This window comes from Ixodes scapularis, unplaced genomic scaffold (assembly GCF_016920785.2).
Source record: "Ixodes scapularis isolate PalLabHiFi unplaced genomic scaffold, ASM1692078v2 PGA_scaffold9__187_contigs__length_104089568, whole genome shotgun sequence".
Taxonomy (NCBI): Eukaryota; Metazoa; Arthropoda; class Arachnida; order Ixodida; family Ixodidae; genus Ixodes; species Ixodes scapularis.
This window is the reverse complement of record NW_024609884.1, coordinates 40,034,657-40,051,704: the sequence shown is the minus strand read 5'-3', so window position 1 is coordinate 40,051,704 and position 17,048 is coordinate 40,034,657. Positions and strand designations below refer to the sequence as shown.

The 17,048-nt window shown below is 44.6% G+C and overlaps 1 protein-coding gene across 1 annotated transcript in view; it reads right to left on the bottom strand.

The window, feature by feature from the left end:
- LOC8031676 (vesicle-fusing ATPase 1) overlaps positions 1–16,201 on the bottom strand; it is a 42,258-nt gene extending 26,057 nt beyond the window's left edge. Inside the window, exons 1-9 of the mRNA XM_029978436.3 lie at positions 16,059–16,201; positions 9,641–9,732; positions 9,435–9,531; positions 5,027–5,145; positions 3,922–4,009; positions 3,753–3,810; positions 3,405–3,463; positions 3,186–3,274; positions 2,110–2,252 (exon numbers count right to left, since the gene is read on the bottom strand). Of these exons, the coding sequence (XP_029834296.1) occupies positions 2,110–2,252; positions 3,186–3,274; positions 3,405–3,463; positions 3,753–3,810; positions 3,922–4,009; positions 5,027–5,145; positions 9,435–9,531; positions 9,641–9,732; positions 16,059–16,073 (760 nt within the window). The 5' untranslated portion in view covers positions 16,074–16,201. The remainder of the gene's footprint in view (positions 1–2,109; positions 2,253–3,185; positions 3,275–3,404; positions 3,464–3,752; positions 3,811–3,921; positions 4,010–5,026; positions 5,146–9,434; positions 9,532–9,640; positions 9,733–16,058) is intronic.
- Positions 16,202–17,048: the final 847 nt, after the last annotated feature.

Sequence of the window (17,048 nt, the reverse complement as noted above, 5' to 3'; positions counted from 1 at the left end):
TTCCTCTATATTTTGGACATAATTTGTGTGATTTCCTCAGTTTACAGCCACAAAACAGCCGCCGTAATAGCGCCGCGAGCTTAGTCACCGCCATTTTGGTTGTTATGATTTTGCCCTGTAGCCTCCATACCACGTCCTACTCAATAAAAAAGCTAGGTTGAGGCTATAGTCAAATTTTTCACTTCCGCTATAGCCAAAATGGCTTCTGTCTGCCCATTCTTATGGCTCTTCCAGTTCGTCTCGTGGTCCATGTTTTTCCAGTGCGTCCGCAAGAAGAGCAGCCGTCTGCCGTTCTTGTGGTTTTTGAGCACAAAGGTTTTTTGGTGATAGGCTTAGTATTGAAGTGAGCTTGGCGGACTAAACATTGTCTACAAATAGTGCCAAATAGCACCAACTTCAACTTCGCTGTTTGTGCCAACGAAAACGCCAACAAAGTGCAGCACCTAGATCAAACAGATCAACAAACGAGTGAAAAGTGAACAAAGCAGAAGTTGCACGAGAACTTAAAATTGACATCAAGCAAGTGGAAAGTAGCCAATACACAGCGGAATATGTGCGAAAATTTCATAATTTGGGCAGACATCAATTTTTCGAACCGCTTGATTATTCAGACAATTTCAGGGTCCCCTCCGAGTCCAAAAAATCGGTAGGCGACTGTATACAGTAATCCCTCGTTATAACGAAATCGCCTTTTTCGAATTATCGCTTTTATCGAAGTTCAACGTGGTCCTGACCGAAATTAATGCATTTTGAACCAGATTATTCTATTCGAAATGCATCGGTGGCCGATCACGCTTATTACGAAAGTCATGGAGCCAAAGGCATGCAAGCGTACACGGAGACGCACGGAGACCTTCGCATTCCCTCAGCCTTCTCCACCGAGGTAAACGGCAAACTGGGAAAATGGCAAACAACTAAATGGAACAAACGGGTGACGGAGGGCAGAGTGCCACTTCCGATGCCAATGCGCCGAGGCGGGCAGGTAGCAGTGGGAGCAGCGTCCACGTTCCGATGCTATTAACGGCACCCGCGGCCAACGTTGCCCAACTCCCATCGGTATCAGGCCAAGGGAGCACTGGAGCCCGGAGGAGATCAAACCTTCGGGAGCCCCCGACGCGTGTGCCTGCGGCATACCACATGCTACACGCACAAGTGTGTTGTATGAGAGTGGGAGTGTTTACTGAAAGTCGCTTAGATCTGCAAGGCTGAAATCGCCAAAGAATTCGACATTCCAACATCGGCTGTTCGACACTGTCCATTGTTTTACAGAACAAGTAAGGCATACTGGACGGGTTCAAAAGTTTCTCATGCAAGAGAAAACACGCCCGCGACCCGAAGATGAAAGATCGCCAGCTGCTTTGCGCACGTCGGATTTTCTCTCACGATCGTCTGCCGAGCTGGCGCACGATTCCCAGAGCTGCAACGGTCTCTGCAGGAGTGTGTGAGAACATGTCGGCAAAGCCACCGAGGATAACTCATTTGTTCGCGCTTGTCGATGCAGACGTTTCCAGCAAAGCCACCGAGGATAACTCATTTGTTCGCGCTTGTCGATGCACACATTTCCGTTGTTGCTCCTGCCATGGATGCTACGATCGTAAACCTTGCGCGAGGCCAGGGTAAACACAAAGCGACATCGGAAAGGCACTATGGGAAACGCCGACGACTGCGGAAACACGAAACATCCTAAAGCTGCTTCTAAGCAAAGTGGAGTGCAGCGGCGGTGACGGTGTTCTTGCGACGCCTGGAGCAGTTCGAGGAGAACTTATGCCCGCATGAAATTGTCGGCAAACTCCACTTAATTGCAAGCTATCTTTTTTTACTCGGTGAAGCTGCTGCTTGTGGTTCATAACCAAGGTTTGTTTGATTAAATATATGGTCAGAGTGTTCCTCAGTGTTCCCATTCACCTGGAAGGCTGCTGGTGCCATTTTTTTGCCTCTATCACTTTTATCGAATAACTGCTTATATTGAATTTTTTTGCTGTCCCGCTGACTTCGTTATAAAGAAGGATTACTGTATAAGATTACAGGCCCTGCCTGAGCTGATAGCTGCTATCGAAGGGTCAGAAATACAAACTGAAAAAGAAAATGCTAAAAGGAAGTATGACTCACTAAGTTGCTCTATGACTTCAGGTGGAAACACCCGTGAGGCAAACGCTCTTCTAAAAATGGCGCTAAACTCATTGTCTAGCCCTCCAATGCCCATCTTGTTGAAATCCCAATCCGGGTTGATGATGGACTGGCGCACCATTTTGCTGAATGCAAAAGAAACAGAGAAAACATTAGCAGCGTCTTTAATATTTCCTTAGTTGTGTTAAAAATTAACCTCTTGTTAGATTTTTGATCTGGTTCACATCTAGTTTTACCTACTGTTATATCTGTTAGCAAACTGCAGCAACCAAACTTCAGGAGAGATGCAGGTCAGTTACAAGCAAAAGTAAAATTATGTTTGAAATCTTTGATCACCATATAAACCGAGTTCTCAACAAAAAATTATATTTGAGAGATGGAAAAAGTATCCCATTTAATGTTATTGCATGCTATCTACAGTCTACAAAATATAGCAGCACAAACACTTGACTTACACATAAATGACAAAAAGACAGAATTAGTATCACTGGTATGAAACTATGTATAGTCTGTGAATTACCTAAAATCCCAAATACTTGCGGCCATAAACTCAAATAAACAGGCCTCAACAGTTCTGCATCATCATTGTATGCATTGCTAGTAAAAGTAAAAAAAATTTTGGGGGTTAGCATCCCAAACCAACGAAGGGCATTCGGCCTGCCCCAACAGAGGAGTGAGGGTTATTTTCAATCACATGGAGATCTTTAGACGTGCAATCGAAATGTCAGTTACACACCTTCTGCACAACAAACATCCATCAATTTGCGGGCGGAACCAGAACTGGGGATATGCAAGTTAGTACTTTGCCTCTGGGCCACTCATGTAGCTTGCACGCATTGCTGACCATGTCCCTTGTTTGGCAATAGAGTAATTATAAGCAAAGAACTGTACTCACAGCTTTAATAAATTATTACAAGAGCACTCTACTACTTGGTGCTAATAGAGCAAAATAATTATATTAAGCTAACATCCCTCCAAAAATACACGAGGCTTGATGACTGACGAAATGCAGCAGGTGAAGTGCATAAGTACAATGAGGCAAGATAAAAAATATTTACCCTTTAGCAGAGCCAGTGAGGCCGATTGCAGAGCCCTCCGCTTTTTCAAAAACAACTCCCGCATCTGGCAAGAGCAGTCCGATTCTAGTCTAGAAATGTTGCAATCAAAAAGTTTCAAAAACCAGTGCAAGCTAAGATATTCTAAAAACACTACATAAGCCTATTGTGTGGCACAAATCTGATGCTGATAAAGCACTAAAAGGTGATTGTGCAACTTACTGTTTTTGGTTTTCCTTGGGGTTTGGTGGCATCTCCCCTTAGGTAGTCCAAACTTGCAACTGCAAACCCACAAGCCTTTAAATTTGTCTAGAAATTTTAAGGTTCCAGATCTGTAATTTAGTGTTCTCTCATTGACCAAGCTCAAGAAGATAGGACCATTGCACAAACCAACTACATGGATATTTGATGTTGCAGATAACTGATTAACTGGTTACTCATGTAGGGCAGCAAGTGCAACTATGAGATGGCATTTATTGCCTTCAAAGTATGAATACGAAGCACCCTTGGATCACTCCATACCCACGAAAAAAAATGCACCATAAATTTTAGGAAACGGGTATTAATCACCTTCCATCTCCTTGACAACCAGCTTGAGAAGTTTCTTGTCCAGAAACCCATAGGCCAACTGAAACCCAATATTTCATGTTCTGTAAATAGCACTACATAGGTATATACTATTACAAATGCAGATGTTTGCCACAACAAAGATATATAGTAGAAGTAGACAAACTCTCACCATTTGACCAACGGTAAAGGCCTGCTTTGGAAACTGCTGCACAAAGTCACTAGCCATCTTGTCTGTGTCATAAGGGTCTTTAGTAACACTGTGGGGAGAAATTAGGTTGGTACCTCTTTACTGCTTTGCAATAAAACCTAGGGTCTTACAATACAGCCTTAAAAGAAAACAAACAAAAACCACCATTATCTACCAAAACAAGGATAACAGTTTATTTTAACTGAAGGATATAGGCACTTCGAGAAAACAAGTTTATTTTAAAAAAATGCCTGTAGGCACTTTGAATTTACATGAAGGTAAACACACTAAACTTCTTTCAGATTATTTTACAGATCATTGGAAAAAATACAGATGCTAAATTGTTGCCAGATAATATCGTCCTGATATCTTAGAATGACATCGATCTGCTCAAGAGATTCTCTGGGGTGCAGCAGATACAGCATTAATAACTCTGAAGGCTGTCTGTCAATATATAGATCTCGTATGTACAACACCAACTACTGATTTTCTGAAAAGCCCCTCGCTGATGCATGAATCTTGCCTTTTTATGGCACGTGTTACAGTCGCTCGCAGGATGAGAACGGCAGGAAGTCTCCCTCGGATGCCTGACCTCCAGCACGCTCTCGTTGCCTTCATCGTGCTTTTGCTGTGAGTGCACGATCAAAGCTCACGAGATGCTGCAGCGTTACCGAAGGCAGGAAGCCTGTCCAGGAGGAGGGGCAACTGAAAGACCTCCTCGCAGTTCTAATCCTTTCGGCAACTACAAACTATGTTGCATACTTACTGCACTTGCTCCCCACTGTCAAACTTGCTGCCATGTAGCATTTAGGAACCCTCATCACGTTTACAGCGGGTGACCCGTTTCCTTCTTTACTTTCCCTCAGTCGGCAAAACGTGGCAGCACATAATGCTACTAGTAGTTTGCTCACTAAATAAGTTACCACAATAAACTTAAGAAAACAAAAAAAAAATGTTTGAGTTCTTCAATGTAGTTTGAGCAGTGGCAGTATACAATTTGAAAACTAAACACTCGAGACAGCTTTTAGTACACCAATTCCATGCACAGCAAGTGTAATTAATGCACAACAGAACCAAAATGTCTCACTTTTTCTTTTCAAGAAAGTCCACCTCAAGCGTGATTTTGGCAATGTATTGCGTGTTCGGATCAAAAACGTATGGCCGCACATCCACCATCTGGCTGATCGACAGTTCAGCCCATTTTCTCTGAAAGAACATAAAAACACTGTGCCCTAATGAACTTCATAAACAACAAAAAAACAAGTCAGGCTTTTTTTCTTTTTCTGCAGCTCAACAAAGCAATTTAGAAAGTTCATGGTTAAAACAATTAGTCATATAGCGGGGTATCCAATTAGACACTGATAATTGGATACCCTGCTATATGGACACCATTTTCAAGGACAAACTGGGAACATACATGCATTTTTGTATTGCTAATATGGACAACTCACATTATGAACGATTTCTGGGGGGAACGGAGGCGTTCATATTAACGAGACATCACTGTATACATTAACTCTTTCCTGACCATGGAAAAAGTAGCAATTTGCAAAGCATCCGAGCAAACGCTTATATTTTCCTAACTAGCTTGCGTACGAAGCAATATGACACATCAAAATATGGCCATTCAGTTGTTTAAAAAAAAAAAAGAAATTAGTATAATGTGAAAAATTATTTTAAAATTTTATTACTTGAAAATGCAATGCACAGTCTCCTGCAATATGAAAGATCCAATAGGAGCACGTGGCCGAGACGTTGGTGAGCAGGGGCACTATGCTTGCTTCGTGCGATACCATTCTGATTTGAGGGGAGGACACCAAGTTCACTAAATCGGATTCAACCAGGCCTTGACGTGCCTAAAGTGCGAGACACATGCGCGAAAAATCCATCCGATCCAGCAATACGACTGCCTGAACCGAGAAGTTTGGTCGCTTCAGACGTCGGATCGGCGATCAGGTGTGCGTCCGACGTACCAGATAGTTTCGCATGGCAGACGGACTGTCGGAAGCGCTTAGCCAATGATAGCACAGCTAGCGCGAATGTCATGATGACATACTGGGTCTGGCAGGACGAGCAAGAAAACGGGGCTGACCCTGGGCAACGGGAAGCCGGACGCGTGAATCCCGCTGACCCATTCGGGAAAGGTGGCCTCAGAAAGAATGCACGCGCTAGCGAGAATGAGCTCCTAATTTCGCTCGTCCCGTCAATCGAGGACCAGAGATCTGTATAGGAACACGGATTTCCGCTGGAGCGCCTGGATCTCTTGGGTGGAGCTGAACGGATCGTCGTGTCGCATGCAAGGTCGGAAGCGTGCGTCTCCAACTGTCACGTGCGGCAATTCGGAGGGGCGTTCGGACTGTCGGATCGGACGATTCTGCTGTCCATGTGTCTCGCGCTTTAGGGTTCAGTTTAATGAGAGAATGCGTTTCATTGGTGTCATTCCCAGAGATATGGTCATGAAGGCTCGAAACAAGCATAGTCATCCCTGTTTTTTATCCATTGTTTCTGGTATAAAATGTCAGAAGAGGCACTGCCAAATAAAGAAATATTGAAGTTATCCCTGTGTACCGTAGCGAAAAGATATAATGCATGAAAGCGTGCATTTGTTTGTTAAAAGGACTGCAGGGATCTCCCGCTTTAAGTCAGAATAATCGCTTTTGCTCAGGCCGGTCTCTCACACACAGCCGTAGCAAGACGCTGAGGAACTGCTTTGTGCATCCCCTCGGACTAGAATGGAATCGCCCGGAGCACGCAGTGCCCCCACCAGCCACCGTCTCGGCCACGCGCTCCCAGTGGGTCCTTCGCACTGCAGGAGACTATGTGTGGAAGGCGTATAAACACCAAAACATCTACAGCTATGTCAAATTAAATGATAAATAAGAAAAATTTAGAATGTATAAACTGTGCCCCACACCCATGGCTATTACTTCTGGAAGTTAGTGTACTCTCACTAACGTTGTCTATTTTTGGTTCGTCGGAGAGTTAGCCTCCATAACACGTATGCTTTTCAACAAAGGAATGCTTATATTGGTAAAGCACAAATAGTACACCTCACATCCCCAGAAAATGCTTTCTTTGTGTTCTACCTTAGTTTGGTCATAGCTTGATTGCAGTTCCCCCATATTTAGAATTTTTGTGTGCCTTGTTCGGAACATAAAATGTGCACACCGGCTCAGGACAGCCTTGGAAATTATACTGATGCTTACCGACAACTCTGCATCTGTTAATCGATGCCTATACAGTGCAACCCACTTAAAACAATACCACATATAACGATGTACCACTTATAACGATCAGTTTCTAGAGTTTCTAGACTCGAAATGATAAGTTTTTAGTCCAGATACAATGATAATCGGTTATAACAATTGAAATTTCTGGCTTTCTCATTATCGTTATCAGTGGGTTGCACTGTAACATAATTTCAAGTGTCCCCAGAGCTCTTAAAGGGACACTGACACCCCTCAAAAAAATGTTTTTTATTTTTTGCCAGGCGCTTCATTATGGTGTCGGAGGACTACCCAATTAATATTTTGCAACAGAGTAGCGTATTTTTTTAATAAAGCCAAAAGACGCAACTGCTCGAAACCGAAACCCGACGGAGGTCGGTGAAGTGGAGAGAAGAGAGTGAGTGGCGGAAGTCACGTGGCTACACCCGACCGTGCGTTTTTTGTCTTTTTTTTTTTTCTCCTCTCCGTAGCAGACGACACGACATGCGGCGTGCGGGAACTGCTCGCCGTGCGATACTTTTACAGTTATGTTTGTTCCGCTCGTTTTTCTGTACTCCAAGATGAGTTGTTTTGTACATTGAGGAGTTGGAGATGAGTAGTGAGTGCCCGTTGTGAATTTCCATGATCGGCTCCGAAAAGAATACACCCAAGATGTTGCGTGAAGAGCTGGTTCACATGTCCTGCATCCGAAAAAAAGTGGCATTGTGCGACAGAGTTTCCGAAAGATCAACGGGATCGGGACCAATGGCTGGCTGCAATTCCTGTAGAACATATACGGGCACCTCGGAAAGCGGACGCTACCTGATTTATATGCTCCTTGCATTTTGTGGAAAGTGATCACATTGAGTTCGCAGGTGTCAAAACGGAAATCCCATACCATTTAATTCAGCGAAGTATCGTCCACAACATTTGTTTGTTATTTTTTGTTTGTTTCTTCAGTGATGATTGTAAAAAAAATAAAAAAAGATATGTAAATATCGGAAAATGGTTGAAAAAAAAAAAAAAAGAACATAACGGGGATCGAACCCGGACCTACCGCATGTGAACTGGATGTCTTTCCCACTGAGCTACAGGGGCATCTCTTTTGTGGTGGATCTCTTTCCTTAGTAATAATTCAGCCGTTAAACTGTAAGTTGGAAAGTTTGCTGTCGATTTTTTTCTAGCAAAAGCACTCCCGGGTGCGTCGAAGACTAGAAGCACCACGCTTTGGGGACATTCGCACCTAGTACAGAAATCGTACGCGTGCATATTCAACTCGAAGTAGACACGTCGTGCTTGACGTTTTCGCGAGCGATGTCTTCAGCCACGAGAAGGGAGCGACGGCTCGGCGACGTCTTCGTGCAAATCGGCTTGGTGGTCGGGCGTGTCGTACGGGATGAATACCCATTATTTTGATCAGTCCCAAATTTCTTTTTTAACGGTAGACAGAATTCGCCGGTACCGCGAACGACAGTTCTGAAATAGAGGTCTGTCGTTCGCTGCCCTCGCCGTCCCCGCAAGTCCCACGATACGCGAAACGACGAACGCACGGAATGCTTCCGGTTGTCTGTGGAACTTTTTTTTTCAATCAACGTATTTACAGCTTTTTAGAAGCCACAAAATATGGGTTTCATCATTTTTTCTATTTTTAATACTAAGTGTGTGCCTTCAGTGACCCACGACTTTGATTAAATTTGGTGGTCGCATCGATACCTTAGAAAACGGCCCGTGACCGCGAAAAAGAGAGTGAGCGAGACTCGAACCGGCCAGTTCTTGATCGGCGGTTTTCGGGCGGAAAGAAACCGAACTTCGAGCCGCAAATTCTGTTGTGGGTAGTTGAGCTCTCATATGTCACGTACAACTAAAAACCTCGGCGAGCATAAATACCCTGTCAGTGTCCCTTTAAGGTCTAACATAACATGCCACAACACACTTGAATTATGCCAATAATCCCATCTTTGTTACGAAGACTAATGCAAGCAGTTAGCCACGTTAGACAAGTGCAACCACCGTTCCCAGGACTATTTTTGACAGCCCACCAAGTTGTGATAAAGCTTAAACCTACCTTGAAACCGAAACTAGCGTTTTTTGGCTATCCATAAGATTGTGGAACATCATTCTCCGCATTAAATTAAATTTCTTGACAGCGCTTGGAAATCATCGATCACCGGTGATCAATGGCCTACAGGCGCAATCAGGAAAGAGTTAAATACCATGACTGCTGGACCTTTCAGACACCAACAATGATTAAAAATTCAGTAAAAACATTTGTTCAAACAGCATACTAACCATGGGCAAGCTGAAACCCATGCATCCCGGCTTCACTTTGTCAGAAGTTTTGATAGTGAAGACAAACTTGTGGTTTGTTGTTGTGACCTCAACATGTCTGGTAGGTGAAAAACATACAATAAAAAGGTAAGCTTTCCAAGGCTAGTAAAAATGTCGAGGGAAACTATTGAGCAAATAACAAGGAGCCATTTGCACCATGATCTCACCTGACTTTGTCCTCGGAAAAGTCCACCTGATTTACAGCTGCACAGTTAGATAGCGAAATCTCCTCTGTAGGGCATCTGTCCACCTTCATTTGCTGCAACAAAATAGAAAATTTGTGATGTAATGCAGAAAATTTAGCAATACCAGGACAAAAAGACAAAGTTGCAAAGAGATAGACAAAAATGGTGGACAAGTTGCAAGTATGGTCTGTCCTTCCTGAGGGCAAGTGGCCTATTTTCATGACAGAGTTGGAGTTCAAAACATTTTGAGATGAAATTTCGAATTCTGCATGGCTTTGCCTGCCATATGAAAATCTAGGGCATGGAGATGCATTTTTCAAAAAAGATAGCTTTGACCATACGAGAAGTGGAAATTAGCACCCACTGCAAGCACACTAGCACATTAACGGTAACCAGCACTTTGCTCTGTAGAATTCCCAATTTTTATCACGCCCTTCAAAGTTCAATAGGATTGATGGGAATACCCGATCTAGTTATCTAGTTGCTTTTTAAGAGAGCAATAGACTCATGCAAAGCATTCTCCTCCCTCACATAAAATGCATATGGAAATAAAATGAGCAGCTTTCATGTACATAACACTTGTTCGTTCAGGGAAGCTGTGGGCCCAACTTTTCATTGACGGGCGATGCATTAAATGGCTTGCTTGATCTTGCCAACCAAGTTTACTAAACACTCTGTCTAGAGGTCTGTCAGACGTATCCAGTCAATTTCCTTAGAGGTTCTGTCGAGAACAAAGGTTTCCGGACCACGTGAGCGGTGGCCGATATGCATTGCTGCACCCTGAGAGCGCAGCACTTGCTGTCGAGACCGGTGCTTGACGCATGCGCATCCTTCCATACTCGCAGGGATGCCGATTCTCTCGTTTCCAGCAGCTTCACTACGATTCTGGATAATTTGCCATGTGGCACCGCTTCGAAAGCATCTGCACCAAGCTGTGCATGAGATCCGAGCTAAGAAGCCACGCTGGCCGACTGGCTGTGCCTGTGGAGCAGTGAGGGAGAAGGATTCGCCGATCTTGCAGCTTACACGGCGGCACGCACCGCTTTTGTGGTAATTTTCTTCACCCATTGATAACGAATGATATAAGGACTGATTAACGTGGAACAGTTTTGACCCTTGCAAGAATGTTACCATGAGGTGCTCAAAAATAGAAAACTCATGCTCATTAAAGGCACCTCTGAAAAAGTCCAAGAGCCGAGTCGTTTAAGCTTTCTAACCCGAAATAATCATTTATTTGGCCTTTGCAAAAGAGCAAGAGTTGGAAATTATACTCATGAGAGACAAACTGGTGTGCCGGTTGCTGAACGACATCCTTGACCATGAAAGACCAATAGCACGGCCAATGCTTTCTAGGTGGCAATTATGCCTCATTCACATTGGTGGTTGAACCACATTCGCGAGGCGGTTAATGCGCATTTGATGACGAAAATGAGCGAAACCCCTGCGATTTGAACACCAGTCTGAGAGCAGCATGAAAGAAGAGTGGGAAAGTCCGTGCACGACCTGAGCTGGTGGCATCCCTCTACGAGTCTCTGCTGCGACGTGTAGAGCAAGTCACTGCAGTGAACGGTAATTTTAACGGTCATTAAGCTGTTTACTTGCAAGATCAACTAGCGGAAGCATATGCTCTATGTAATTTTGTTCTTTATGTGAATAAAGAAATCGGCCTTGGGGTCGGAGTTGGGAGAAGACAGTTGCTGCAAAAGCGCCACCCACCGCCATGCAAGCTTGCGAGATCTGTGAATCCTCCCCTCCCGCTGATTCACAGGTGCGGCCAGCCAGCACAGTGCTGCTTCTTAGCACAGATCTCTAGCACAGCTTGGCACAGATGCTTCTAAAGCGGCGCCATGCTGCAAGTTATTGATAATCGGAGCACGGCTGCCGGAAACGAAAGAATCGGCATCCCTGCGAGTATGGAAGGATGAGAATGTGCCAAGTGCCGGTCTCGACAACAGGTGCCGCGCCATCAGAGAGCGCAGCGATGCATATAGGCCACCACTACTGTGGTCCAGAAACTTTTGTCCCCGACTGTACATTGGACGTACTTGGTGAATGTTTTTAAAGGTATGTCGGATATACCAGGTCAATTTCGAAATTTCCTTAGAGGCTTCATTCTAACCTAACCTAACTTTTCCATTGCCACCAGTGCAAACAATGCATTTAGATATATTGAATGGTCAAGTCACCTTTCTTGCAGAAATGTGGAATTGGTATTTATATTAACATGCTTGTACTTTGTAGCTCACATTATTTTCGTGATTGGTTGCAGACTGGCGAAAATCTATTGCTCACAGTTGCAGCACATTTACCACGTTATGATAATGCAGGTGTCATATTGCTGCTTGTATATTGGCAATTTTCATCACGTGTTTCCTAACCTACTTTCACGGCTTTGTCTTTAGACCGCCAGGCGCTGTGAAAATCCTATTTGCTTGAGAAAGCTGGCGAGCCAACCTGCCACCACAGCTTTTTGTTCAAACCGCTAGGTGCCCTTAATTTTGCTGAAGTCGCCGGACCTTCGGTTTTCCCAGTGAAAACAATCAAGTGGCGTAAAACTTTCATCACGTGGAAGTTGTACAAAAATCATAATGTGGGAACACTCAATTGATTATGTCCGAGGTACCCTTAGGCAAATGGACCAGTTACACCCAACATACTCCTCTAGACTTTGTTAGAATACAATGAACAATTTTGTAGACTAAAACGATTTATTGGAAACTTTGAAAAATAGTTTGATACAAGAGGGCTACATTCGAATCCATTTTTGTTTCTGTTGTAGTCGAATTTGTCTCTTTTCGTCTTGTTCACTTCCTGATGCTCATTTTCCTTGGGGCCGCTAACGCCCGCTTACACTTCCGAGATGAAAATTTTTGCGTCCTTGCAAATGCTGTCGTGATCCTCTGTTATGTAGGCGAATCGGTTGATTCGGATGTCTAGCAGACAAGTGAATCAGTATGGGGCATCGGGTAAGCCTGTTTTACTCTTCAAATTGAGGAATCTCTAGTTGACACAGGGTCGTTTTGGGGTCGACTCGTGATGCAGTTGTTCGACAATGATGACGGGTGAGGCGCACAATGATTTGGAAGGTCGTATTATGCCTTTTCGAAGCCATTCGTTGGGGTCTGCACGAATAAATTTCTTGTTGGCATTGCAGGTTTAATAAGGTTGCGTACGGACAGGCTACTCGTCGGTGAGTTTGATGCAGTGTTTGTGTTTGCAGAGACCAAGTCCTCTTTGGGGCGGGCCGCAAAAACTTCCGACATTTTCCAGATGTGCGCGTTTTACTTCCTTGAAGTTCTCGTTGTGTACATCAAAGGGCTCGTTAAGAGAGCAGACAGTGTTTTTAACCTCATTGGACGTCGGGAGGGTTGGAAAATTTGCTTCTTCCCTCGCCGTGGAGTCGTGAGTGTCGACTGTTGCAATAGATCTGAGTACAGCAAGACAAATCGAGTCTCGATGTGGTGTCTCAGGATGCCTACCGTGGCGCGGGAGATCCGGCGTGCAACGAGAGCTGGTCACGGCCAACATCTTGTTTATGGGTTCACAGGGCTGTTGGTTTTCCAGCTGAGACGATTGGTTGAAGAAACGTGTATAGGAATCGGTGTGATGAAATGTGAGGTCGTGCCGTCGCCGTCCCTGTTCGTTGATGTGGAGGAATGCTCGTTGATCAGATCGGGTTGCGTCTTGGAAATCCATTCAATTGAGTGGGTTCAGCTACTGTAGCGCTTGATATAATCTAAAGGAATGGCTTCGCGCCAGTCGAGGTCAACAGCAAGTGTATGTGGGAGATTTTTTACTAGTCGCACCTCGACTGTAGCAACCATATGTCCGAAAGTAATGGTCGCTTCAATAAAGCTTACTGTTGACACGATCCATTGTCTTGTCGGAGGTCGCGTTCTGGTGCAGCATGCGAATTTGTCTTTGTTGCGGGGAAGCTGCTTTTTGTTCCCCGGTGCCTGTATCCGGTACGGGACAGTCTTTCGCGCAATGTCCTGCCTTTTAGCACCTTGAACATATATCCAATTTTAGAATAGCAGGCATCGTTATGCAGACCTTCGGTGACGATGCATGAGGCACAGTCGCAGCATTTGATGTCGGGAGCAGTCTTGCCTTGGTTCCCGTGCTAGGTGATGGCATGATTTCGGATTCATACTTGTGGTCGGTTTGTCGGTCTAGGCGTGAAACGTGGATGAGGAAATCGGAAATTGATCCTGGGTGTAAGTCGTAGAATGCAGATAGCATAGGTTTGTGGGTATTTGTTTGTATGCCTTTGATTAGTGGGTCAACAACATCTGCGTCCATGAGTGGATATCTTCCTTGCTTGATTTGTTGTAGGCAAGAGTGCATATAGACGGCAAGTGTTTTACCTTGCTGCTGAACTCTGAGGTTCACGTGTGAGGCCCATTGGTGAAACAGAAGAGGCTCATAGAATTCCGCTTTGATGGCTGCTATCCACACAGTTCAATCCGTGAGTCTCATGCCATCCAGCGGTACCATTCGGAAGCTCATCCGCGAAGGCGTGAGATCCCTACGCTCAGCGTAGCTGGTTCGTTCCAGTCTGACCGATCTCTCATTGATTGGGTGGTAGCGAGTTATTCTGGAAAGCTTTCAGTTTCTTTTCCAGAGTAGGTCGGCAGCGTTAACGTTAGATCTGGTGTCGTGGTTATGTGCATTGAGGTATCGCAGGGAGGTTTGACTTGCCGTTCGAGGAGTCGTGCGATCATCTCAAAGTCAGATGCCAAGGTTGTCGTGGTGGTCGTGGCATCCGTTCGATTCTCTGTGGCATTGGGTGAAATCAGGTCTGTTATCATGACCTCGGTAGGTGGTTGCTGTCGTCTATCCGGCGATTTTTTGTTGTCGCAGCCCGTTGCAGCCGTGCTCGGTGCAAGATTTGTTTTGGTTTTCCTCGTTGGCCATGTTAGAATGGAATAAATGATTTTGTAGACTGTAAAAAAATGTTAATGAAAATTCTGAAAAATAATTTAACACAAGAGGACTAAATTTACGTCTGTTTTCATTCCTGTCGTAGTCAAATCTGTCACTCTTTTCGTATTGTATGCTTCCTGTTGCTCATCTTCCTCGGGGTATTCTTCCTTTCCCACTCCCACACAGAATTGGTCAAACGTCTTCAAGTTTAAGTCTTTGGCCGCTAACATCCGCTTACACACTGCATTTATTAAATGGCCCGTTTGACTCACAGTAAATGGTTCTTTTGAATGACAGTAAGTTCATTTACTGATCTTTGACGTTGTCAGAAACATTGTTTTATCTCTGTGTTTCATCACTGCTCATCTAAGTTTGTTGATAGAGTTTTTGTCGACTGCCTCTGCTTTAAGACACAGGACGGGGCCACATTTTCACAAGGGCTCTGTGCACATGTATACAGTATTTGTTTGTTTTATTACGCTCAAGAGCAACAACAGGAAGAAAAAAAAATAAAAACAATTTACTAGTGGCAACAGCACGATGTGACAGATCACACTGAATAATTAACCAAACGGGCGCTGACGCATGTTTTTCGTCCTTTACTTTCAGGCCCCGCCTCCAGAGGCAACAGGTAAAATGGGGCACTGTCCCTTCCGACACGATCAACCATAAAATAGAGCATAAACATTCGGCCAATATAAGTACCGAGAGCATCCAAATAACGTGACTGGCTCGGAGACCCAGATCGAATGGCACATTTGGGGGAGGCCGTTGAGCAAACGCCTCCGCGAAGCAGCAAATAAAAAAATAAGAAAGCGGTGTTGACAGAGTGCATTCTCAGTTCTTCCCTAAAATACCGTGACTACTAAAATATAAGTGAACTCTGGACTACATTAAATTAAGGAAGAAACAACATTGCGCCGTAAAAACGAGAAAATTGACCTCCGCTGTAAACGTTTGTTTTCGTGCTTTTTTGTTGTTTTTTCCGTGCCGCACTATTGATTTTTCTGGCCGCAACACGAACTCGTTAAACCGAAGTCAAGCGTATTCGGAGGGAGTAGAGGTTTCAGATATAAAAAGAAGATCGAAGGAGAAGGCGTCATATCGCTCTGTCATGGAAACTGATAGAGTTCGAAAAACCCAGGCCGTGAACACCGAAACTCGCTCCAACTCCGAAATATCAACAGCACGCGACACCAACTCAGATGTCTTTTTCGACAGTTCCTTCAAATGTTAGAGAATATCTGGTACGCTTTTTGGGGCATGCACAGACTGTAATGCGCGTATTCACAATGCGGTTCACGTCTCAGAAATGCTCGGATTACTCAGACAGGCAACGTCACCGCGAGGTAACAGTCACAATCGCTACAGAGCCGTTACACTAGTACACGGGATATTCCTGCCCTGTTTACTACGACGGTGTGGCGGATAATTACATAAACTTCACTTATAGATTTGATAAACATGGATTTACCTTCGTCGCTGACATGGTGAGGACCAAATGGTTTCACGGTTACCACACTGCGACACTGCGACAGCGCCGCGTCCTCCTCCCGGTGTTGCAGTTGCAGTCCGCTGCTGCTCTCCTCTGCCCGCTCTGCCTCAGCAACGTTGGCCTTTGCCTGCTTTGCCCAGCTTTGCCTACAAATGATTATAAAAGATGGGCGGTGACTCGCGCCACCTATACAACAAATTTGAAGCAACCAAGCGCCTTATCGTTGAGTGGGAGAGGCTGCGTGTGATCGCCAATCAGTAAAAGTGTCCCAAAAGTGGGAAAAGCGAGAACAAAACAAGAAACTAAAACTTTTACCTGTGTCGGCAATCTGAACTTTTGCTGACCCTCCTGTCTCAAAAGGGGTTAGGCACCGCTAGCTTGGCTAGCTTACTAAAACTAAAGGACATTCACCAGGTCATCGTAGCCTGCAACAGCAACATATGTTCATAACTGTTGATGAATGCTTTATAAATATGTTAATGAAAATTCATGTTCCTTTTTTTTTTTCCAGCAGACTCAACGTTGAGCCCGTTGAGCCTATGCGTTGAGCCACTGATCTCTATGACAATTGCTGGATCGCGTTTGCCCGCTCCGCGAATGCGGTCACTGGCGGCCATCTTTAGGTAGAGTTATATCACCTCTAGCCGATGTAAGCTGCTGCAGCCGCTGTCATCCATCCATGGTTTTGGCAGGTGAGTTGGAAGGCAGCGGTCAAATTAGCGTGGGTGATATTGCGTGCTTGATTAAAATTATTTGACGAAACATGTTTTTGAAACCCGGCGTGAACAGTAGTTCGGTTTTTTAGGACTTGGTAAAAGTTTCACGAAATTGCAGCACCGGGAGAAAAGCTGCACAGCACGTATCAAAAGTCGCATCAAAAGAAGCATCGAAAGCAGACGACGGTACGGAGTCTGCTTTTGATGCGAGCTGCGCTGCTTTCCCCCGGTGCTGCGCTTTCGTAGAACTTTT